Here is a 25,225-nt window from a genome sequence, read left to right as displayed (position 1 = left end):
AATTCCTTATGGTTTATCTGAAGTCTCCTGGTCTTTATATTCTGATAATTGTTCTCCTGGTCATTATAGATTGTATTTTGTCATACTGTCACAGATTCTTCATTTCCACTCAGAGTCACTCTCACATTGATCTCAACATCTTCCTCCTAGGCAGACTCACACAATCTGCTGGGCTGCTCCCCAGACCAGCCAGCCATGAGGACAGCTCACCCAGCCAGATGGGAGGTTTTTGTTCAAGGCTGTATCACTGTGGGAGGATCATGTGTAGCTTGCATGCAGTAATAAACTCCAACATCCCCAGCTTCCACCCTGCTGATTGTCAGTGTGAAATCTGTGCCTGACCCACTGCCACTGAATCTGTCTGGGACCCCAGATGCTCGTTTGGAAACCAAATAGATCAGAGGTTGTGGAGACTGGCCTGGCTTCTGCAGATACCAGTCCAAATAGGTGTTTCCATCGCTAGACAGAAGGCTCTGACTAGACCTGCAGGAGATGGAAGCCAGCTGTCCCAGGGTGACAGGTAGGGAACTCGGGGTCTGGGTCATCACAACATCTCCACTGGAACCTGAAATTAGAATAAGACAGAAGTGCAAGGTTATATATAATCATAGAGAACCATGTGTTTATTACTATTGTTTAGATAAATATTGCCTCTTGTTCATAGTCATGATTTGATTTATAAACTCAAAATACTAAATATTAAAAAGATATATGTTTGAAGCACAAAAGTGTCTGTAGAAGTCAATGACAGTATTCCTTCCCAGCAGAATCTTTACCCAAGCACAGGTACTCATTCTGGAATGTTCTCACTCTCTCAGACCTACACATTATTTGTCCTATCATGAACATCTAACACATGAATAAGGCACAACTGGGCCCTGAGAGCTCTCCCTTCTGCCCTCTCTCATTTCTCATCTCCCTTTGTCCTTACCAGGGATCCAGAGCATTAACAGCCACAGGAGCTGAGACAAGGACTTCATTTTTGGAGTAAAATGAGGAGTCTTGACAGATCAAGGCAAGTTCAGATCTGAGCCTTTATCTCAGATTTAGAAAGGAAGGTCCTCTTTAGAGAGCAATATGCAAATAGCCAGGTGGGTGCAGCAGTGTGAGGAAAGAAAAAGGGAAGGTAAAGCTTGCTCTTCTGAGAAAAGTGTCAAGTGTGTTCTGAGTTTGATGATAATCAATAAAAATCCATGATACCTGTGGTACTAGGAGGGACCCCACTGTGAAAGTCTGGAACTGCAGGTTCCAGAGAGTGCACATGTTCCTACCACCATACTAAATGTATAAGTCAGGACAGTCTTTTGGAAAGAATGGACACTGGGCCTGGCTCTTCTGGCTTCCCTCAGCTAGTCTAGAGAAAGACAGAGTGCACACTGTCAGCAGCTCTGATCCTCAGGGAATTGACCAATATGAGCACAGAGTAGAGGGGTAAGAAGAAGCAAGGATAATATCTACAATTGTTAGAAATTCTGTTTCCAAAGAACTTCCTATTAAGACTTAAAGAAATGTCAAGGAGAACAGGATTTTCTTTTATAGAGAGTGAACTAATAATACAGATAGTAGAATTTATAAGGGAAAAGTAAAATGGTAGAATATTTATATCAGAGAATGGGACTATATATATATTAAATTTTCAAATTTAATTTTTTAATTTTTAAAATCCACTAAAGATCCTTTCATTGTCATACACTATATTTGTACAGCAAATTAATTAAAGGTTTTATTGAATGTTCCCTCTAGAAAGTAAGGGAAGGGTGAAATTGATCAAGATGCATTGTACTCAAACACTGACATGCTGAGGCAAAACCCCTTTGTGTAACTTCTGATGCATAATCATATACATATAATTTATGATTAACTTAAATTAGTACTTAACATTTAAATGTCTCTAGTTTCGATCTAATTTAACCCAATATTTGCATAATTATCTCAGAGTTTTCATTGTCTTCTTCTTGTTTCCAAAGATGCTGGGCCTATCTGAGGCAGCTCATCACGTGGGAAGAGGGAGCATCTGGAGAAGGAGGCTTGTACTGATGTCCCAAGGGTCTCCACTTGGCCATTGGAAAAGGTGTCTTGTAGGAAGTGATTACATCAGGGGAGTTCCTGCACTCTGGAGGATTAAAGTTGCTCTCCTGAAGTGAGAGTAGGTTCAACAGTAGTTGTTTGTGATAAAAGGAAGGCAATCATATGCTTGACCACTTCAACTTGCGGCTGGTTCTCTTTTCATAGACACACCATATTTTCCCACAAACATGACAGGCATTACCTGATGAGAACACTGATGAGAATATTACATCTAGGGCTTTCTGCATCTTAAATTCTTTTTTATCCAGAGCTTAGCTTTGTTATAGAAAATGCTGGAAATGTGGTTTAGTGTAGAGTGTTTGCCTAGCATGTATGAAGCCCTGGGTTCAATTTCTCAGTACCACATCCACAGGGAAAAATATCCACAAGTGGTGCTGCAATTCAAGTGGTAGAACACTATCCTTGAGCAAAGAAGCTCAGGGACAGTGCCCAGGCCCTGAGTTCAGTCCCAGGACTTGCAAAAAAGGAAAGAAAAAAAAAGAAAAAGAAAAGAAAAGAAAAAAGTAAGAAAAAAAGAAAAGAACTGATACTGGTGTGTGTGTGTGTGTGTGTGTGTGTGTGTGTGTGTGTGTGTGTGACAGAGAGAGAGAGAGAGAGAGAGAGAGAGAGAGAGAGAGAGAGAGAGAGAGAGAGAGAGTGAGTGTAATGCTTCAAATAGAAACAATCTAAAATGGGCTAACTGAGGAGTAAAAACAATCTCTACCTGTGATACTAATCTTGTGCAGAATGATACAATTGAGGATACAATTTATTAGAAATTTCCATAAGTTACATGAATTATTCTATTAGTTCACATATATTGCAGATCGTATTTCTCCTATGAATGTTATCTCAGTGGCATCATAGTATCTCCAACTTCATCCTTTAGTTTGAGATGGCTTTGAGAGCATCACGGTAAAACAGTTTACACCACCGGAGGCAGATGCACACTGGACACTGGTGGAGGCCAGACAATCCTCGAGTCCTCGGCTGTACAGTATCATAGTTCTGAAAGGCTCATTACAAGAAAAAGACATTATTTAATGGGATCAAAGTAGATAAAAGACTAACTAATGCATTGATGATTCCCTCATGTCATGGTTTTTCAAATAAAATCACAAAGGCTGACCAGGTAGGGCAGTGAATGCTATGTCCATTGAACAAGAGCTCAATCTCAGACTCTCTGGAACCTATGAACACTATTACAGGATTTCACTAGACACTCCCTTTTAAAGTACCAGAGTACCAGGACACAGAAGGCCAGGGACCACTGTACAAAGTCCAGTACTGTAACTGTTCCAGGTTGATACAGCCAAAGGACAGTTATCAAACTCTGCTAATAGTTTGATGGACAGGTAAGACTTGGGAAACACAGAGAGCAGAAGCTAGAAAATGCATAACTGGGCTTCCAGATTCTGAATATAAAGCAAAGCATATGCTATAAGTATGGACCAAGATGGTATGCTTGACGGAATTACTATAATTTTCATTACAAAGGGAACAAACTTACATTGCAGCAGACATTTGATTCTTATATTGCTAGCTAGCCATCATTCTACTTAAGACACAAGGAATATTTCCAAGTAATACCCCATGGTTGATCTGAAGTCTCTTGGTTTTGTTCTTCCATGATTATTCACTTGGTCTTTGTAAGTTGTATGTAGCCACATACTCTTCTACTCTCGGAGTCATCTCACCTTGACCATTGTATGAGTCTCCTACACACACTCAATCTGTTCTGCTGTGCCCCTAGACAAGTAACCCATGAAAGTAACTCACCCAGTCAGATGGGAGGTTTTAGTTCAGGGCTGTATCACTGTGGGAAGAAAATGTGTATCTTGAAAGCAGTAATAAACTCCAACATCCCCAGGCTCCACCCTGCTGATTTTCAGTGTGAAATCTGTATCTGACCCATTGCCACTGAATCTGACTGGGATACTAGATGCTCAGTTGGAAACTCCATAGATAAGGAGTTGTGGAGACTGGCCAAACTTCTGCAGATACCATGCCAGATAAGCATCATTACTCTCTAGGAGGCTCTGAGTAGCCCTGTAGGAGAAGGAGGCCAGCTCTCCCAGGGTGACAGGCAGGGAGAGTGGAGTCTGGGTCAGCACAACATCTCTACTGCATCCTGAAATTAGAGTAAGTTAGAAGTGCATGGTTATGTACAACTATAGGGGCATATACATTTATTACATCTAATTTGATATATATATATATTTGCCTATTATTCATATTTCATGATTTAAACCAGAATCTAAAATACTAAATATTTGTAAAACTGAGACTTTTTAAAGCATAAATGTGTCTCTAAGTGGCACCAGTGGTATTCCCACCTAGCAGAGTCTTCAGCCAAACAAAGGCTGAAGCTCTTTTTGGAAAGTTCCTTATTTTCTCAGACCTAAATGTCACTTGCCCATCATGATAACGAGATCTGCACATCTAACACATGGATAGGGCATAACTGGGCCTGAGAACTCACCCTTCCATCTCACTCTCATTCCTCAACTTCCTTTGCCCTTACCAGGGATCCAAAGCACTAACAGCCACAAAAGCTGAGAAAAAGACTTCATTTTTAGGAGTGAAAAAAGGAGTCTTGCCAATCAACGCAAATTTAGACAACCACGCTGGAAAGCAATATGGAGTTTCCTCAAAAGACTAAACATAGAGCTTCCCTATGACCCAGCAAACCCACTCCTGGACATTTATCAACACTAAAGCTACCAGCACAACTATGTTCACTGCAGCATTATTTAGTATAGCTAAGATATAGAATCAACTCAGATGTTCCTTATTAGATAAATGGATCGAGCAAATATGGTATACACACACACACACACACACACACACACACACACACACACACAGACACAATGGAATTCTGTGCTTCCATGAGAAAGAATGATATTGTCCCATTTGTAAGGAAATGGAAAGACTTGGAAAAATTATATTAAGTGAAGTAAGACAGAACCAAAGAAACATAGGCTCATGGTTTTCCTCATCCATAATAATTAGTATATGCCTAGGATAGTCCTAGTAGAGGTTCACAATAGCCCAATATCTCTGTATATATGACCATATAAAATGATGATAAACAAAATGCTCATTATCTTGCCCATGTAATTGTAACTCCTCTGTATGGTATTTTCACAATAAAAAAAGAAAAAATGATCTTCACGATTTGGCAACAAGGGGGGTTAATTTTTTGTTGCTATTGTTGTTTTCTTTTTCTTTTCTTTCTTCTTTTTTGTTTTTTGGGTTTTTTTTCGGGGGGGGGGCGGTCATGGGGCCTGAACTCTGGGCCTGGGTGATGTCCCTCAGCTCTTCAGCTCAAGACTAGCGCTCTACCACTTGAGTCACAGTGCCACTTTCGGGTTTTTTCTTTTTGCTTATTTGGTGATGAGGAATCGAACCCAGGGCCTCAGGCATGCAAGGCAAGCGCTCTACCACTGAGCCAACTTCCCAGCCCCTCTTTTCTTTTTTTAAAGTGTACTGTTGGCAGTTATTTCTTTTGTCTTGCTTTTTATCCCTCTGATTTATTCCACATGTTCATGATTTCTGATTTTTGATACCCTTTGTCTTATATACAGTCTATCTGTTTTGGAGAAGGGAAGAGGAATCACAGAAACAAAGGGTTGGACAAAGGGTGAACCAATGCTTCAGTGATATAGACACTATATTGACAATTAACTTTACAACTTGGGAGTATGGAATAGTTGGGTTAGGGAAAGCAGGAGAAAATGAGGAAGGAGGTAACACTGTTCAAAAAGAAATGTTCTAATCTTATGACCATATGAAATGATGCTAATTGAAATGAACTTCAAGATATGGAAGCAAAAGTGTTTTTAGGTTTTGTTTTGGATTTTCTATTTTATTGTAATGTGTGAAGTTATTTGTTTTTGTTCCATTCACTTGTTGCCTTTTGCCACAGGTTTTTTGTTTTTGTTTTTTTTATTGTGAGAATACTGTACAGAGAGTTACAATTACATGGGCAAGATAACGAGTACATTTCTTATCAAGTATTGTTGCCTCCTCTTTGTTTCCCCTACCCATCCCCTCCCATACTCCCCCCGACACCCGCACCCCCCACCCCACCAAAGTTGTAAAGTTCGTTTTTCGACATAATGACTTATGTCATTGTTGCAATTGGGTCCACCTGTATCCCTAGTTAAATGATTTGTTTTTACCCTCCCCTCCACAAATTATACCAACATAAAATACAGTGAAAGCAGGGGTTATACCCTGGGGGAGGGACATACAAAGCAACAAATAAATCATTTTATAAATATGTTAGAAACAATTGCATGAAAGAAAAAAAAAACATTTGAATACTTATCTTGGGGTTCATTCCCCTAACATCAATTTATTTGACCTTTTCTGCTTGACTCAGACATATACTAGGGAAATAAGGGAAGCCATGGGATCTATGTTTCTTTGGGCCTGGCTTACTTCACTTAATATAATTTTTTCCAAGTCTTTCCATTTCCTAACAAATGGTACAATGTCATTCTTTCTGATGGAGGCATAGAATTTGATTGTGTATATATACCACATTTTCTTGATCCATTCATCTACTGAGGGGCATCTGGGTTGGTTCCATATCTTAGCTATGGTAAATAATGCTGCAATAAACATAGCCATGCAGGTAGCTTTAGTATGGTCTTGTTTGTGATCATTTGGGTAAATGCCCAAATGTTGGATTGCTAGGTCATAGGGGAGCTCTATGTGGAGTCTTTTGAGGAACCTCCATAATACTTTCCAAAGTGGTTGAACAAGTTTACACTCCCACCAACAATGCAGTAAGGTTCCCTTCTATCCACATCCCCTCCAGCATTTGTTGTTATTAGAGTTCTTGATTAGAGCCATTCTAACTGGGGTGAGGTGGTATCTCAATGTTGTTCTTTTTTTCCTTCATGTTTCCATTGGTTTATTCCCTGTTGTCACTGTTTTTTATTTTGGTACTTTGTATCTTGTATAAATGTATTTCTGATTTGGGGAAGGGAAGGGGAAGAACAAAGTGGTGAGACAAAGGACAAAGAATGAACCAATGTAATAGTAATACTCACAGACATTTTGGAAATGAGCTTTACAACTTGGGGTGGGGAGGGAAGTAGAGGGAAGGGAAAGTGGGAGAAAATGAGGAAGGCGATAACAATGTTCAATAAGAAATGTACTCATTACCTTACATATGTAACTGTAAGTCCTCTGTACATCACCCTTACAATAAAAAAAACAAACTTTTACATGGTCAAATATTATTTCTTCAATTTCTGAAGAAATATTTTTGAAGAATCGAAATGACCTTCAAAGTTTTAGAAGTCAGTAACAAATTCATCAATACCATAGGTTTTCTTGATTGAAATGCATTTAAATGAAAATTAACTAATATGTATATATTCAATTTGATTGCCTCTTCCTTCCCTACATAGATTTGGTATTTTGTATCTTTGACTCAATCATCTAAAGTTGTTTATTACTGCACTTTTAAATTGTACAACTCTGGGATTGCTGATAAAATACTCATCTTTGTTTTAAAAAAATAAATTGACTCATTATTTTATTTTTGTAACTGTAACCCCTCTGTACATCATGTTTACAATAAAATAAATTTTAAAAAAGGAAAACTTCCCCAATGTTAGAATTTCAAATAGAGCATCCACCAGGCACCTAAGACTGGTTCACTCCCATCAACTGATAAAGTGATACCTACTCCTCTGCAAGGCCTTAGGAAACAAGCACAGAGATAATGGACCAACAGCAGTGACTAGAAGCACTTAAATATTATGCATAGCTCTTTCCCTAATCACAGTTCTTTGTCTATTGAAACCTAGATGTACTGTCAGTACCCTGAAGACTACTAAAGATGGGTTAAATTCTGTCTTCCTGTCTTTTGCATGCTATGTAACAAATCTTCTTTTGCCCTGTATATCCCTTTATTTAATACATAGAGGAGTGGCCAGACCTTGCACGGGGAACTTTAGCAGTTTGTGCCTAGAGTATTAGAACTCTGGTTTTGAAACCATAAGGAAGAATTAATCTACCAACCATTTCCATGTAGTCTATTAATTCTATAGAAGCCCTTCCTAATCCTCATATTGGGTCACCAGTCCTCTCTTGTGCCTCAGCTGTCTCTCAACAGCATCCTAATAAATCTTTACATCTTTGCTACCTTGTTTGGTTAATGCTTTTGCCAACCCATGAGTAACACCTGCCACCACAAAGACCCTTCTGCAGTTGTTCATAGCAAACATCATCCTTCCAATCAAAAGCTACATGGTAAATTTTCATGACAAGGATGATTTATAGCTTAAGATCTATCTATGTGCTGTGTGGATTGAAAACTCTTTCCATTCTGTTATTGACTAAAATTCCATTGTATGGAAGTTTCACAGGGCTTATAAATTTCAAGAAGATTGTTATTGTTCACCTGGGTTTGCAAGCATGAAGAACAGCACTTGTGAAGACTCAGGGTCATTGTTGAAGGGGCAGAATGATGCAGGCTCCAGCCTCAGGATTATCTGAGGACTGTGTTTGAGTATTAGAAAAGCTCTTGGCATGCTGGGCTAGAGAGGGAACATGTTCTCTCTCCCTATCTCAAAACACATGTCACAGACTCCTAGGTGCTGAGGAAGTAGCTCTTCTGCTTGCTTAAGCATAGATGAACAGCTGGTCAAGCATTTTCCTGAGATTGGAGAAGTGGTTTGAACTTGCTCTAAAATAGTTTAGATAATAATATATCAAGACATTGTCTCATAGGTCAAGTAAAAATGTAACTGTTGAAATTTGTGTATGAATATCTTCTGACCAAATCTTGGCAAAGATTATGCTTGCTTATCTTTAAATACCCACTAACAATAAAGCACAGCATGCAGTGGCAATTGCTGTTTGCACTCTGCATCCCCTGTGTCCTGGTGATTTTGTGACCCTTACCCAGGGACCCCAATGCACTAGTCGTTGACAATTGGTGCCAGAACAGGGACCCTGCATTGTTGATTTCAGGAAGGGATATTCAGGTAAGTACTTTTAATTACAGGGTAATGGGACAAGTTAAGTCTACTCCGTACTTACATATGCTTAAACATTTACTTGCTGCTTATGGTGTAAATATTTCTTCTTCTGACATAGAAATATGTATTAAAGTACTTAGGGAATGGAATCCTTGGTTCCCTGATGAAGGAACATTAGATGTTGATAATTGGAAACGAGTAAAGAATAATGTAGAAAGAGCTGTTCGAGAAGGGGAAAAGATTCCTATTAGATTTTGGTCCATTTGGGCTATTTTACATACCCTTTTTAAAGCTTTGAATGAGGAAAGAATAATAGCAGACTTAAAGAAAAAGGCCACTCCTTCTTTTGTAGATTTACAATTGGACTCTGAGGTTAAGGATGCAATAGATAAGGATGCATTGCAATTAACAGAGAAAAAACAAGAGGTAAAAAGGCTGAAAAGGAACAAATTGAAAGTGTAAATAAAATGTCTGAGCAAATGGAATTGATTTTATCAAAATTACAACATATGGAGTTGGAAATTAGCAGAGTGAAAAGAGAACCTGAGAAAGTGAAAGTAAAGCAGCCTTCGGCTCCTCCGTCATTCCCTCACAAAACAGAGGGCTCAGACAGTGAGTTTGATGAGGAAATGCCTATTTTTTCTTATCCTGTAATTCGACCATCCCCTATGAATGCTATAGCTCAACCAGCCAGATATGAAGATGTTGCTGTTGATGATATTGGTAAACTTAAGAAGGCAGTGACATTGTATGGTCCTCAGTTTCATTATGTTAAGGAATTGCTTAATGGACTTGCTCGACATTACAATAATTTTGCTCCCGAGGATTGGAAGATGCTTTGTTGACTTTTGCTTAAGGAACCTAAATACCTACAATGGCAAATGTAGTTTACTGAGTTATGTACAGAAAGGGCTAGACAAAATGCACAGAGCAGTAATCCACGCCTTCAGGTCATAACCTTTCCCATGTTGAGTGGAACAGAACAATATGCAGATGCTCATATGCAAGTAAACTCTCCTGAAGAGATCCATGAGCAGTTATGACACATAGGTATTGAGGCATGGGAAAGGATTCAGCCGGTAGGAGAGCATTATGGCTCTTGGACTAAAGTAATTCAAAAACCTAATGAACCCTATGTTGTCTAGAGCCCTGCAGGGAGTCTCTCTGCATGATAAGCTTGACTATCTGGCTGGAACATCTCTCCAGGCTATTTACAGAATCTGGTCTTTGCATCCTGCCCCAAACAAAGACCAGGTAGCTGCTATTGACCACCTTTTCACATTGCCCTAAGCAAGCATCCTGCAGCTGCTATGCCCAATGAAAAAGCTTCCTTATTCTAAGCATATAAATACCCCTGTGTGAAAAATAAAATTTGGCAGCTTGATCAGAATCCTTGTCTTGCTGTCCTTCTTTGTGTCTCTTGTCCCTTCATTCCTTCTCACTTAGGTTCATTGCCCTGGTTGAAGTCCTGCGGGTCGGGACACTATGTTGAATTTTTATCATGATTGAAATTGACCTTGGAAGTTACTGTTGTGGGAGAGGCTGCATGGCAACAACTGCTGCGCATGCTGGCTTATGAGAATGCTAATGAGGCCCGTAGACAGGCCCTATTGCCTATTAAAGAATCTGGGGATGTGAGTATATATTTAAGGGCCTGCAAAGACATTACATCTGAATCCAGGCGTATGCAGGTGTTTGCTGAAACTATGGCCACTACCTGGCATGCTTTGCAAACAAAACCCTCTAATCTAAAGTGTTTTGGATGTGGTCAAATGGGACATATAAAGAAAAATTGTAAAAAGGCTGCTGATATTAACAAGAGAGGACCAGGAATTTGCCCTAAATGTAAAAAGGGGAAGCACTGGGCAAGGGAGTGTAGATCAAAAATAGACCATAAAGGAATTCCTATAAAAGATGCTTACCCTATGCAGGGAAACTCCATAGGGCCAGCCCCGGACCAAGGGCGGCCAACCATCTTTTCCCTCGTCCCTGTCACAGCCCACATTGCCGCAGTGGACATACCAGCCTTAATAGATTTTATTTTGAAAGGTGGTGATAAGCCACAAAAAATTCCTACCGGAATTTATGGGCCTTTACCTGAAGGAACATTTGGACTATTGACTGGTAGATCCAGTCTTAATGCAAAAGGAGTTTTAGTACATTTAGGAATTATTGATGCTGACTATATTGGGGAAATAAAAATTTTAATGTCAGCTGCTGCAGATATTTCCTTTAAAAAGGGAGAACGAATTGCTCAGATTTTGTTATTACTATATATATCTATTGGAAAGTCATTTATACCCCGCATTGGGGGATTTGGAAGTACTAACCAACAAAATGTGTTTTGGACTACTCATATTACTAAAATGCAGCCTAAGATTAATATTCAGGAAAAATATTGAAAGGACTAATAGATACTGGCTCAGATATTACAATTATTATCACTCATGACTGGCCTAATCATTTATTATATGAAATAATCCCTGTAATATTAAAGGAGTTAGCAATACTCCTGTAAATTCTATAGGACAAGCAGTGTCTTATGTTACTATAACCTCAGAAGACTGACAGACAGCTGTCCTTAAACCTTATATTATGGAAGTTCCAGTTAACATAATTGGTAGAGATGTACTGGAACAATGGGGAGCTCATGTTCAATTTTAAAATTTTTAGATGGAGCCCATAAAGATATTATGGAAATCTGAGGAACCTCTGTGGATTGAACAATGGCCTTTATCTAAAGAAAAATTAGAAGCAGCTCATCAATTAGTTGAAGAACAGTTAACCAAAGGACAGACATATTGAGCCGTCTATGTCACCATGGAATTCTCCAATATTTGTTATTAAAAAGAAGTCAGGGAAATGGAGATTGCTGACTGATTTATGAGGAGTTAATGCATCCATGTACCCCATGGGGGTTTTACAACCTGGTATACCATTGCCTGTCATGCTTCCTAAAAATTGGCCAATAATAGTAATAGATTTACAAGATTGCTTTTTTATCATTCTTGTACATGTAAAAGATTGTAAAAGATTTGCCTTTTCTTTACCACAAATAAATCATCAAGCCCCTCATCAGCGCTTCCAATGGAAGGTGTTGCCCCACGGAATGATGAATTCTCCAACTATATGTCAGATATATGTTGATAAGGCCTTAAAACCTGTTAGACAAAAATGGCCTCACATTTATATTTCTCATTATATGGATGATATTTTATTTGCAGGACCAAATATGACAGAATTAGAAATGGTGTTACAGTGCTTACCCTCTATATTTAAAGATTTTGGATTAATAATAATAGCACCTGAAAAAATACAAAAATATACGGTGGTAAAATATTTAGGATACGTTGTTTCTAGACAAACAGTAGCACCTCAAAAAATGTCTTTACGACGTGATCAATTACATACGTTAGATGATTTTCAAAAGCTATTAGGAGATATTAATTGGATGTGACTGGCCTTAGGAATTCCTACTTATCAATTACATAATTTGTTTTCATTGTTACAAGGGGATCCTGATTTACATAGCAAAAGAACTCTAAGGAAGCTGAAAGAGAATTACAATTTGTAGAACAGAGAATAAAAGAAATGTTTTTACATCGAGTAACGCTAAAGTAGTTGTTTGTACCCAATATTTATTTGTTGTCCAATAAGCACTTTTTGTTTTGGAGCCATCTGTAAAAACGGTAAGAGTAGTGGTAATTATATCATTAATGACAAATTGTTGTTTATGCAAGCAATCTCACAATCTACCTTTGGGAAAATGATAGGAAAATTATCCAGTAAAATTTACTAATGATATTTGTAGCATTTCAGACATGTTTAACAAATATTTTACTTGGTCTTTTGGCAAGGGAAAGATAATTTTAAATAAATCATACCCTGATAGGGTAAATACCCATTGCCTGGCCTGGTGAATAATAATTGCCAACTGTTGTTCATAAAGCATAATATTTTTTGTAAATCTATGCCGTGTATAAATCCATTTTAATGGTAGCTCACTTTGTCCTATAATTCCTGTTGGATGTTTCCATGTATCTAAAATATATAAATTTATGGTTGATTATGTTAAGGAATTGCTTAAAGGATTTGCTCGACATTACAATAATTTTGGTCCTGAGGATTGGAAGATGCTTTGTTGAGCCTTGCTTAAGGAACCCGAATACCTACAAGGGCAAATGTGTTTTACTGAGTTATGTACAGAAAGAGTTAGACAAATGCACAGAGCAGTAATCCACGCCTTCAGGTCATAACCTTTCCCATGTTGAGTGGAACAGAACAATATGCAGATGCTCATATGCAAGTAAACTCTCCTGAAGAGATCCATGAGCAGTTATGACACATAGGTATTGAGGCATGGGAAAGGATTCAGCCGGTAGGAGAGCATTATGGCTCTTGGACTAAAGTAATTCAAAAACCTAATGAACCCTATGTTGAATTTTTATCACGATTGAAATTGACCTTGGAACGTACTGTTGTGGGAGAGGCTGAACGGCAATAACTGCTGCACATGTTGGCTTATGAGAATGCTAATGAGGCCTGTAGACAGGCCCTATTGCCTATTAAAGAATCTGGGGATGTGAATACATACTTAAGGCCTGCAAAGACATTACATCTGAATCCAGGCGTATGCAGGTGTTTGCTGAAACTATGGCCACTACCTGGCATGCTTTGCAAACAAAACCCTCTAATCTAAAGTGTTTTGGATGTGGTCAAATGGGACATATAAAGAAAAATTGTAAAAAGGCTGCTGATGTTAACAAGCTCTGGTCGGAGCTGAGCAGAGGATCTCATATCCATGCTGTGATCTCACTGGGACTGACTCTTGCACAGCATAAGAGCAGCCGAGTATGAAACCTCAGGCACTGGACTGTTCTTGGGGCACATGCAAATCAGCAGAGGCTGTAAAAAGCTGGAAACAACGGCAGAATCCATGTTAACTCTCCTCTGTTGTCACAGGCCCGAGGAGGGCAGCAGAGTTTACCTGCATAGAATGCTTCTCAGTGGTAGCTAAAGGAAACAATCAGTTTGTTCTGAAAGTAGAGTAAGCTCTTGCTCATTTCCTGGCTGCCTGTGAAACTTTTCTTGTGCCTCTTAATCATAGTTGTACTCGATTAAACTTAAAGGAGGGAAGAATTAAGGAAAACGAGAGCATTCAGGCTTCAGGACATATAAAGAAAAATGAACACTGGAAGATTTTGTAGACGTTCTGAAGTGGTGCACATTTCTCTATACATTGCCACAGTATGCCAACATATAACTTGTTATAGCTTCCAGTCCTGCATGCTTCAGTCTCCCACAAAGCATATGTATAAACACATGGTAATACCTGTTCTATCTTGTAGAGCAAGCCACAGTTGGACCTGAAACCTTCTTTTACATATATTCTTGATTAATTGGATTCTTGTACAATTAAGTTGGTTTACTAATTTTCTGGGGAAATGTAAAGCAACCTGTACCTATGGGCTAGGAGGGTGCCTACAGTTCACAAAACCATTCACACAAATTCACTTGAGTGACTATACTAAGACTTCCTTATGGCACCCTCAGTGACTTCAGAGGTATATACACTCTCCAACTCAACAGTCTGTTCAACCCTCAGCCTATTGAGCTCTTATTTTATATGTTGTAAGTCAATGATAGGAACCTAGTTCTCCACCTAGCATCAAAACAGGAGAAGCAACTACAGGCTTAAATAGTATGAAACAGGAAAATCAGACCATGGGAAAATTACTGATAGAACTCTATCCCTGCTCTTACCAGAGATTCTACTGTTGTCACAAATGCTATAATCATGGGAAGGAAGGCTTGTGTGGCTGTAATCTGGTATGCAGAACTGCTCCATGACAGCTGACTGCAAGACTGACTTACTCAGAGCAGAATTCAGGAGAGTCATCTCACTATGCAAGCAGAAGAAAACATCTGGCCCACCTGATTCACATACAGAAGTTTGTAGGCATGGATAGTAGGAGCTTGAGCAGCAATACTGGTATGTCAGAAAGGACTTAGGCTCCTTCTGTGTTCCTGTCTCCAGGCAGACTATTCAATCTTGGCTTCAATGCCTCTTGATCTTCAACTGGGCTGTCGCTCATTTCAAGTATTTCAAAACCATTCCAGAAAGAAATTTCTAAGAATTTGCCTTCCCTCTTTTTAGAGGAATCAAAAATTTTATAACAGCTGTCAGCTGCCTTCACATCTCATTTCTGATAAGATCTCGGTGAACCTCTAAAGTCTGCTTGGTGTGTCTTGGGTCAGACTCACTTGTCCTTACCAAATACAAAGGAGAGATTTAGAAGATGGTCTGAAAATCTGAATCTCCCTTGAGGACTTTGCTGTAAGTTAATGCAGACACTCACAGCTACACATTCTCCAGCCACAGCTTTGGCTGCATCCTACAGATTTTAGTTTTTTTTGTATTTGTGTGTTCTTGTGTGTTATAATGATTATTAATATATCTCTTGATTTCTTCTTTTCAACTTAAAATTTGTTTGTAGAATTTCTCCCTTCATATTTGTGAAGTTTTCAGCTTTTCCTTCTGCCATTCGTTTTTCAAACTCAATTTCATTTTCATCAAAAATGGTATAAGGGTTTTTAGTCTTTCTAAATGCATTAAGATATTTTTCAAATTCATATAATATGTCTTGAAAAAGTATCCATGGGCACTTCAGAAAAGTGTGTATTGTGCTGTTGATGGTGGAGTGTTATACATTTTTTTTTTTTTTTTTGTAGTCAGTGTTTGTTTAGGAACTTTTTTTTTTTTTAATTTAATTTAATTTTATTTGAGAGCATACTGTACAGAGGGGTTACAATTACATGGGCAGGATAATGCATACATTTCTTACCAAGCATTGCAGCCTCCTCCTTTGTTTACCCTTCACCTCCCTTCCCAGCCTCCCCCCTCCCTCCCACCCAATCATACCCCCCCTCCCCCCCCCCCGACATTGTAAAGCTGGTTTTGACATGACATTTTGTACTTCTCATTGTTGCAACAGGTCCACCTGAATCCTTAAACGACTTGTTTGTCCCCATCTCCTCCACATGTTATACTGACATCAAATATAGTGAAAGCGGGGGTTACACTGTGGGGGAGGGACATACAAAGCAACAAAGAAATAACCTTATAAATGCGTTAGAAACACATGCATGAAAGAAACAAAAACATTAAAATACATATTTGAGGGTTCGTTTTCCTAACATCACATTCTCTGACTTTTTCCGCTTGACTCATACCTATACTAGATATTGCAAATAAGGGAAACCATGGGACCTATGTTTCTTTGGGCCTGGCTTACTTCACTTAATATAATTTTTTCCAAGCCTTTCCATTTCCTAACAAATGGGGAAATGTCATTCTTTCTGATGGAGGCATAGAATTCCATTGTGTATATATACCACATCTTCTTGATCCATTCATCTACTGAGGGGCATCTGGGTTGGTTCCATGTCTTAGCTATGGTAAATAATGCTGCAATAAACATAGTTGTGCTGGTAGCTTTAGTGTGGCCTTGTTTGTGATCATTTGGGTAAATGCCCAAAAGTGGGATTGCTGGGTCATTGGGGAGCTCTATGTGGAGTCTTTTGAGGAACCTCCATACTGCTTTCCAAAGTGGTTGAACAAGTTTACATTCCCACCAACAATGAAGTAAGGTTCCTTTCTGTCCACATCCCCTCCAGCGTGTTATACATTTTTTAAGTTTAATTGATCTATAGTGTTGAAGAATTAGAGACTTCATTCTTGCCTTGCTTTCTGTTTATGCATTATTGAATAAAATAGCAAGGCTTCTCATTATTTTTTCCTTTAGTTTTGTTAATGATTACTATATTTTACAATATACAATTGTCCTATGTTTGTGGTAATTTGGCATCTTTTATTTGTTAGAAGTGTTTAGGTCTCATCTATAAAGGATATTTGACAATATTGTCAGTTTAATTATTCCCAATTTTTTATCTACAATTATCCATAAAACTTATAAAATTAAATAATAGGATTTTGCCTTTACACTTCATAGGTTATATCATTACAGAACAGACAATTTTCCCAAGTAAAGTTTATTTCCTTAAACAAAAGTAGAATTGTTGTGTTTTAAATGCAATCTTTTATTGCCACTATAACATAAAAATGCTTTTTGTTATTAGATGAACAACCATGCAACAGTGGAAAATTATGTATTTACCAACTCAATATAGATATCATTCTCTAGTAAGTATGGTGAAATCGATTTCAGTTGGCACAATTTTATTCCTCAATTCTGCACAAATGATGGGCATTGATGTCTCTCTGCACTGCTTCTCTGGTAATGCGGGAGTTGCTGGGCCATCTAGTCAACATGTCAGTATATGCTGCATCTCACTCCACTCTACCACACAGGCTCTGTTGGACCACTCTTCTCATCAAGCACTCTCATATTTGCATTCATGTGATGTTTAAAAGCACTTAAAATGGAAATACTGGATTTTTCTGAACTAGCCAGATATGAGACCTTGAAATTTCACAATCTGAGTCATTCTTATGTCCTGTCTATTAATGGTACAGCAAAAAATAATGGCTTAGTCTGTATTATCCAAGGGTTAGTAACTTAGTGTGTGTGTGTGTATGTGTGTGTGTGTGTGTGTGTGTGTGTGCGTGCACACGCATGTGTTCCAGAAGTCAAATAAATACTTGATAATCACCAGGGGCAGATTCAATACATGCCAGAGAATAAAGACTTAGGCTCTAAAAGTGAAAGGCCTCTGAGAAGAGCTTTGGATTCTAGAACCAGCTGTACAGGTTTCAATAGTGTAGATTCCCATAGAACAGTATAAATAGGAGCTTAAGACACGAGAATCCTCTGAAGTCTGTTTAAAACATTATGAACTAGCAGAATGTGTGGCTCTCATACTAATGTCTGTCCTTGACTATAAACAACTTTCCCTGGGAGCATAGTCTTCTCTCCAGGCTCCTTACCAGTTGGGTTATACATTGTATTGTTGTGCAAATAGCTCAGTCTTTCACGCACCAGGAGTCTGTCAATTCTGCCATGGACTTCATCAGGATTAGTACTGGTGATGTGAGCTAAAGAAATATACACTAGCTACTTTTTAAGTTAAGAAAATGAAATTTAAAGTTGACTATGAATAATGACTTGTTATATCCGTATAGTATAATGAACTTGAAGCACTTTGAAACTAAGAAATTCTTCAAGTAAGAAGATTCTGATCACTCATGTGACCTGCATCACTGAATGCATAGATGCTGTCAATCCTGAAGCTTCTCATTTTCATTGGGATGAGCACATATATTATGTGAAAATGAATGCTTATTTTTTAATCAATAAAACTGGATAAGGTTATAAAATCTATTCAGTAATGGATGACTTGAAATGTTGTGCAATGTATGTTATTTTCTTTAAAAAAAAAACAAAACATCTCAAAGAAGCCAGTTGTTGGTGGTTCGTGCCTATAATCCTAGCTAGTCAGGAAGCAGAGGAAGAGCAGTTGGGGCAGCCCAGCCTCACACTTCTGCTTCTCTGGGAGCTTTATATTATGATGTATATCACTCTGGCAGGCTCATTTCTAAGTTGTTGACAGTGATAAGTAGTTGCATTTTTCAGGCTGCAGGCTGCTGATGGGGAGAGTGAACTCTGTCCCAGACCCACTGCAACTGAATGGCATCCCAGATACCAAATGAATTGCATAATTGATGAAAGGTTTAATCCATTTCCCTGGTTTCAGTTCATACAAAAATAACTCATTATTTATGTCTTTACTGGCCTGACCATTGATGATCACTCTGTCTCCTAGAGATGCAGGCAGGGATGCAGACTGGGTCATCTGGATGCCACATTTGGCATCTGACATTAGAAATATAAAAGTAAGTATTCACATGGTTAATCGTGTTAGAAGAGGATTTCCTTGAAAGGCCACACAACAATGGGCATACCATGTTGAGTAAATATTGACTGTTGTCCTTCCTTAACTTGGGAGCCAGAGCAGTAGGAGCTGGGGGAGTGGGAGAGGGGCCCTCCTGTCCATGCTGTGTGCTGACTGAGACTGCTGGATAGGTTATGACCAGACTATGAAGAATTCCTTAGGACACCTGAGCTGTGTAATGAGAGACATATGCAAACCAGCATAGCCTGGGCTAGGTGAGCACAGCTATGTGGCTGACTCATCTCAGTAAGCTTAACATATATCAGGACCACAGGACTGAAATATTCTGTTGTTCAGTAGTAATGTATCTTATTTGCCTTGAGGATCATGAAATCTTCCCTTGTGATCTTCCCATTTTTTTCTTATGATGTTAACTAACTAAAATCTGTTTTTTTCAGACACAATCAAACCCTCTAATATTCTACTATTAAAAGAAGCTGAAACATATTAGAAATTGGAGAGGGAAAATTAAATGTAAGAACAAAATTAGGGAACAAGCAGAGCAACAGAAAGAGAACTATATAATGCTACTCTACTAGAGTTGACCCAGCAAAGAATTTAAAACTCTGAAAGCCTTCTCAATAAGGAATCCCTTCTGCACACTGCTAAATATGGAAATGTGATTTCTGAGAACACATATAACACTAAAATATTTTTCATTTTCTTCACTATTAAAAGACCATGATCTTCATTTTTAGAACCTAAACTCAGAAGTCCTAGTAAATCATTAGAGCTGAGCATTTATCTCAGAGATTGAGGATAGGTACTACCTATAGTGAACCTGTACATGTCTTTGTTGGTGCAGCTGTATGGGAAAAGATAAGAGGAGGAAAAGACCTCTCTCTTGAGACTGGAGTGACATAAATAACTTCAGTATTTGGTGTAACATCTCTAAAGACTATGCCGCCTGCATCTGTGAGCCAAATAAATCCATTGCAAAGGTTTGGATCTGTAGGATAAACATGGTCCATAAACATGGCCCTGTACCCTAATCAAGGATAAAGAACAGTACAAGGAGATTAAAACTGGTTTCCTTGAGCTGAGAAATAATAGCTTTTCTTTTGAGTGAGAGTAAAAGCAGAGAGATGTCATACCTTAGGACTTAAGTATTAAAGTCCATGTAATAATTTGTGTAATTTACCAAATATTATATCATTTTCATACTATAGCAATACTACAGATCAGTCAAACTATTTAATAGGAATTTCACCTGCCAGACACGTGGTAGCTCACACCTCAAATCATAGCTAGTCAGGAAGCTGAGACTGAGGATATTGGTTAGAAGCCATACCAGGCAGAAAAGTCCCTGTGAAAATTATGTCCAATTAATGACTCCGAAAAACCAGAAGTGGCACTGTGGCTCAAAGTGGTAGAGCACTACCACCTCAGTGAAAGAGCTCAGGGGTAGAGCCCAGGACCTGAGTTGAAACCCCATAAATTTTTTAAAAAAAATAAAAAAAATATTTCTTGCAATCCCATTTGTCCAACCTTTCTTTGATTTGTTGTGTTTCTGGGTCTCTATTAAGAAAATTTGGGCCTGTACCAAGGAGACCTAGGGTTTATCCTATTCCATCCTGTAATGTTTTCAGAGTGTCTGTTTTAACTCCAAGGTCTTTGATGCATTTGGAGGTGATTCTGGTGCAGGGTGATATAGAAGGATCTAACTTTATTTTTCTATAATTAGTTAACCAATTTTGCCAGGACCATTTACTGAAGAGGCTGTGTTTCTTCCATTCTATTTTTTTAGCTCCCTCATCAAAGATTAGATGGCTATAGATTTGGGGGTTCATTTCTGGGTTTTCAATTCTATTCCGTTGGTCCTGAGGTCTGTTCTTGTGCCAATACCAAGCTGTTTTGATTACTATGGCTTTGTAGTAGAGTTTGAAATTTGGTATTGATATTCCTCCAGCACTGTTCTTTCCGTTGAGGATCATTTTTGCTATTCAAAGAAAGGTTGGACAAATGGTATTTCATGAAATTGCAGAGCTTCTGCATGGCAAAAGACATAGCTAGCAAGATCAGTAGAAAGCCCATGGATTGGGAGAAGATCTTCACTAGACATACAACGGACAAGGGTCTCATATCTAAAACATACCTGGAACTCAAAAAATTAATTCCCCCAACAACAAATCCTCAAAGAAACAACTGCCCAATAAATAAGTGGACTAAAGACTTAAAGAGAAACTTCTCTAAAGAGGAAAGAAGGATGGCAAATAGACACATGAAGAAATGCTAAACCTTTCCAGCCATAAAAGAAATACAAATCAAAACAACATTGAGATACTACCTCACCCCAGTTAGAATGGCTAAAATCAAGAACTCTAATAACAACAGATGCTGGAGGGGATGTGAACAAAAGAGAACCTTACTGCATTGTTGGTGGGAGTCTAAACTTCTTCAACCACTCTGGAAAGCAGTATGGAGGTTCCTCAAAAGACTCCACATAGAGCTCCCTTATGACCCAGCAATCCCACTTTTGGGCATTTACCCAAATGTTTACAAACAAGACCACACTAAAGCTACCATCATGACTATGTTTATTGCAGCATTATTTACCATAGCTAAGATATGGAACCAACCCAGATGCCCCTCAGTAGATGAATGGATCAAGAAAATGTGGTATATATACACAATGGAATTCTATGCGACCATCAGAAAGAATGACATTGCCCCATTTGTTAGGAAATGGAAAGACTTGAAAAAATTTTTTCTAAGTGAAGTAAGCCAGACCCAAAGAAACATAGGCCCCATGGTTTCCCTTACTTGTAATAACTAGTATGAGTCAAATAGAAAAGGTCAGATATTTTGATGTTAGTTGAAATGAACACCAAGATAAGTATTCAAATGTATTTTACTTTCATGGGATTGTTTCTAACATATTTATAAGATGATTCCTTTGTTGCTTTGTATGGCCCTCCCCCACAATATAACTCCTGCTTTCACTGTATTTGATGTTGGAGGGGAAGGGAAAAAAAACAAATTGTTTAAATGGGGATACTGGTGGACCCATTGCAACAATGAGATATACAGGTCATTATGTAGAAAAACTTTACAACTTTGGTGGGGAAAGGGGGGAGGGGGGAAGGGAGGAAGAAGGGTGGATATGGGTGTGGGGGGCTGGATATGGGAAGGGATAGGAAGGGAAAATAACAGACTAAGCAACAATGCTTGATAAGAAATGTACTCATTATCTTGCCCATGTAATTGTAAATATTCTGTATGGTATTATCATAATAAAAAATAAAAAATTAAAATAAAAAAATACAATTCCACCCAAATAGTGTGACAGAATGATTAAGAAAGGATTGTATTAATTTGTGATTATTTTAAAATTATCCTAACCTGTACACTTTTACACTTTCTTTTCATTTAAAAGCTGGGATTGTCAGAGTTTCTATTTCTTTTCTTGCCATATTATCCCCAACCCCTGTTTTTTTGTGGTGTGATCACAACTACAAATTTCACAGTTAAATTAGATTCCACAAGCTGGAATAGCAAGCATTGAACCCAATGTTTTCATGTCTCTGTTTCTACAGCAATGATTGAGATTTTTCCTGGCACATCATTAAAACAGCTGCTAGAACATAAACTTCTTGATTAGAGATGAATGGAGATATTAATTTCGGAATTCCATTATCCAGAGATAAGAGATTGGAAATTTCTATTGGTTCTGGTCCCCAAATTTGTGACACTTGGTTAAGGAACCCCTTAAAATGAATACTCCATTCTCCAATATGGAAATACGGAATGAGGAAAAATGAAAAGCAGTAAGAGTAATATCATAATTTCTTCTATTAAAATAATATTCTTAGTTCGGTAAAGAATTGTCCTATGATTCTGACTAAAAGATAAATTTCTAAGGGGATGTAGATGGGAATCCCTTAATATATAATACAGGATAGAGGGAACATCATTTTTCAAAGACACTGTCTGGAATTAGAAATGTTGAACTTGAATGCAAGGAAAACAACTACAAAGGGTATTAGTATATATCTGATGATGTGCTAGATACCATGGCAGACATTTTATGTCTATTATCTCTTTTCATTCTCACAACAAGACTATATATATGCCCATAATATGCCCAATTTATTCAACTTCTATTAGAAAAATAATAAGTAGGAGAGTCAGGTTCTGACTGAAGATTGGGCTAGATTACAATGTCTGAATTCTTTCCAAATATACTATTAATTTCAACACACACACACACAAACACACACACACACACACTCTCACACACACACACAAATAGATTGCTACCTGAAAGAACTAGTCCTTTGGTATTCAAGTACAATTATTTCCTGATATGCAAAGAGAAGTAAAGAAAGATCAATAGTCAATGTTGGCTCAAATACATTCAACTATATTCTAGGGTTATTCTCTAAATGAAAAATTTGAGAGTTGAGCCATAGTTACTATCCTAGCCTGTGGAACATTTATTACCTGTCAGTGCTATCACTCTGGAAGCCTTCTGTTTTGTTTTGTTTTGTTCCAGAGCAATTGCCCCTCCTATGGTTTCCTGAAGAGTTGATTGATTGAAATTCCTATGAGACTGAGGGGCACAGGAAAGGATTTAAATTTATTTAAATCAGCAGTCAGATACATGAGCAAAGGTAAATCCAGGTTACCTGCAAAGGTGCTTAGAGCAAGTGAGGACGTAATTACCTCACCACTGGCTCTCTCTGCATGACAGAGGATCACATGATGAGACATTCTAAACTTTAACACAGCTAAGCCCTATGAATGCACCAAATAATCTCATTTCTATTAATGTCATTGTCCACCACTCAACATGGAAACTTTAGAATCTAGTGCTCTGTATTAAAACAGTTGGTGCTTATTAACTTGCCTGCCTTCAATTTAGCTGAATTAATAGTAAATGATGCCAAAACTCACACTCTTCAGAGGAAATATCTTTCCTTTCTCTTAGAAGAGGCATCAACATGTCTGTGCTGGGAAAAACAGTGGGATAAACTGGAATGATAGTACAGTGCTAATCCTTGCCACTGCTACAAATCAAAAACATCATTCCAATAAATTTCAGAACTTGGCTTCCTCCATGAAATACCCTTAGCAGCAAGAGGCACCAGGAAGAGCAGCTGGGGCAGCTGAGCCTCACACTTCTGCTTCCCTAAGAGGTTTATGCTATGACTTGCATCACTGTGGGAGGGTAACTAGTACTTTGTTGACAGTAATAAGTGGCAACATCTTCAGGTTGCAGGCTGCTGATGGTGAGAGTGAACTCTGTCCCATACCCACTGCTACTGAACCTGGATGGAACCCCAGGTTGCAAATTTGATACATAACTGATCAGGAGCTTAGGAGCTCCCCCTGGTTTCTGCTGGTACCAGTGTAAATTGTTATAATTATTCTCACTGGCATGGCAAGTGATTGTGACTCTGTCTCCTGGAGAAACAGACAGTGAAGGTGGAGACTGGGTCATCTGGATGTCACATCTGGCTCCTGGTAGAGAAACACAAAACAAAATCACCATAGTATTAATCATAATACAAGAAGACTTCCATGAAGTGCTAAGCAGCACTGATCACACTGGACTGAATAGAGCTCCAGGCTGGCCCTCCTTACCTTGGAGACAGAGCAGCAGGAACCCCAGGAGCTGAGCAGGGGCTGCCATGGCTATACTGTGTGTTGAATGAGGCTGACTCCTGCACAGGTTGAGACCAGCTATTAGACATGCTCAGGCAGTGGGCTGTGCTCTTGGCAGATGCAAATCAGCAGGGCCTTAGCACAGCTGCAGTGATGGGCACAGGCACAGAACTGGATCATCACAGTAACTCTGCACAGATTCAGTGACCCAACAAGTCCCAGTCAGACCTATCAAAAGAAAATCTGATCATAGCTAAAGCCATAAGTATAAGGCTGAGAATGAAGAACTTATTAGGATGGGGCTTCAACTTAGACACAATAGAAGAGACTCAAGCTCATTCTGTAGTCCTACTTTGAATATATATAGATGCAATTCTGTTTGTTGGTGTATGTGATATTACATTTAGATGTATTGAGTTGGTATACTAAAATCAGGGCTGGTTATACAACTCCACAGAATCCTTCCTACTCCAAACCCTTTAGACTCATGAATTCCCAAACCCACCCTGTGCTCCTGCTGCTGAAACAGAGACCTTCACCATTCTGAAGATACACAATGGCATGAATAGGTCTGGAGAAAGTGAAACAGGAGCCCAGGAGAAACACTGGATCTTACCCTCAAATGTGAAGAA

The 25,225-nt window shown here is 38.5% G+C and overlaps 2 gene segments (V, D, J or C); both read right to left on the bottom strand.

Annotated features, from left to right (window-relative positions):
- The window catches only part of LOC122114182, a 53,885-nt gene extending 52,851 nt beyond the window's left edge, over positions 1-1,034 (bottom strand). Inside the window, 1 exon segment of the V gene segment in view lies at positions 932-1,034. Coding sequence covers positions 932-980 — 49 coding nt within the window.
- Positions 1,035-4,013: 2,979 nt separating this feature from the next.
- On the bottom strand, positions 4,014-24,838 carry LOC122114181. The segment is given in 4 exon segments: positions 4,014-4,198; positions 8,283-8,336; positions 24,168-24,449; positions 24,573-24,838. Coding segments are annotated over 4 exon segments (570 nt in total).
- Between the last annotated feature and the right edge of the window lie 387 nt (positions 24,839-25,225).

This window comes from Dipodomys spectabilis, unplaced genomic scaffold (genome assembly GCF_019054845.1).
Source record: "Dipodomys spectabilis isolate Male_0828 unplaced genomic scaffold, ASM1905484v1 ptg000106l, whole genome shotgun sequence".
Classification (NCBI taxonomy): Eukaryota; Metazoa; Chordata; class Mammalia; order Rodentia; family Heteromyidae; genus Dipodomys; species Dipodomys spectabilis.
This window is presented reverse-complemented; position numbering and strand designations above follow the sequence as displayed.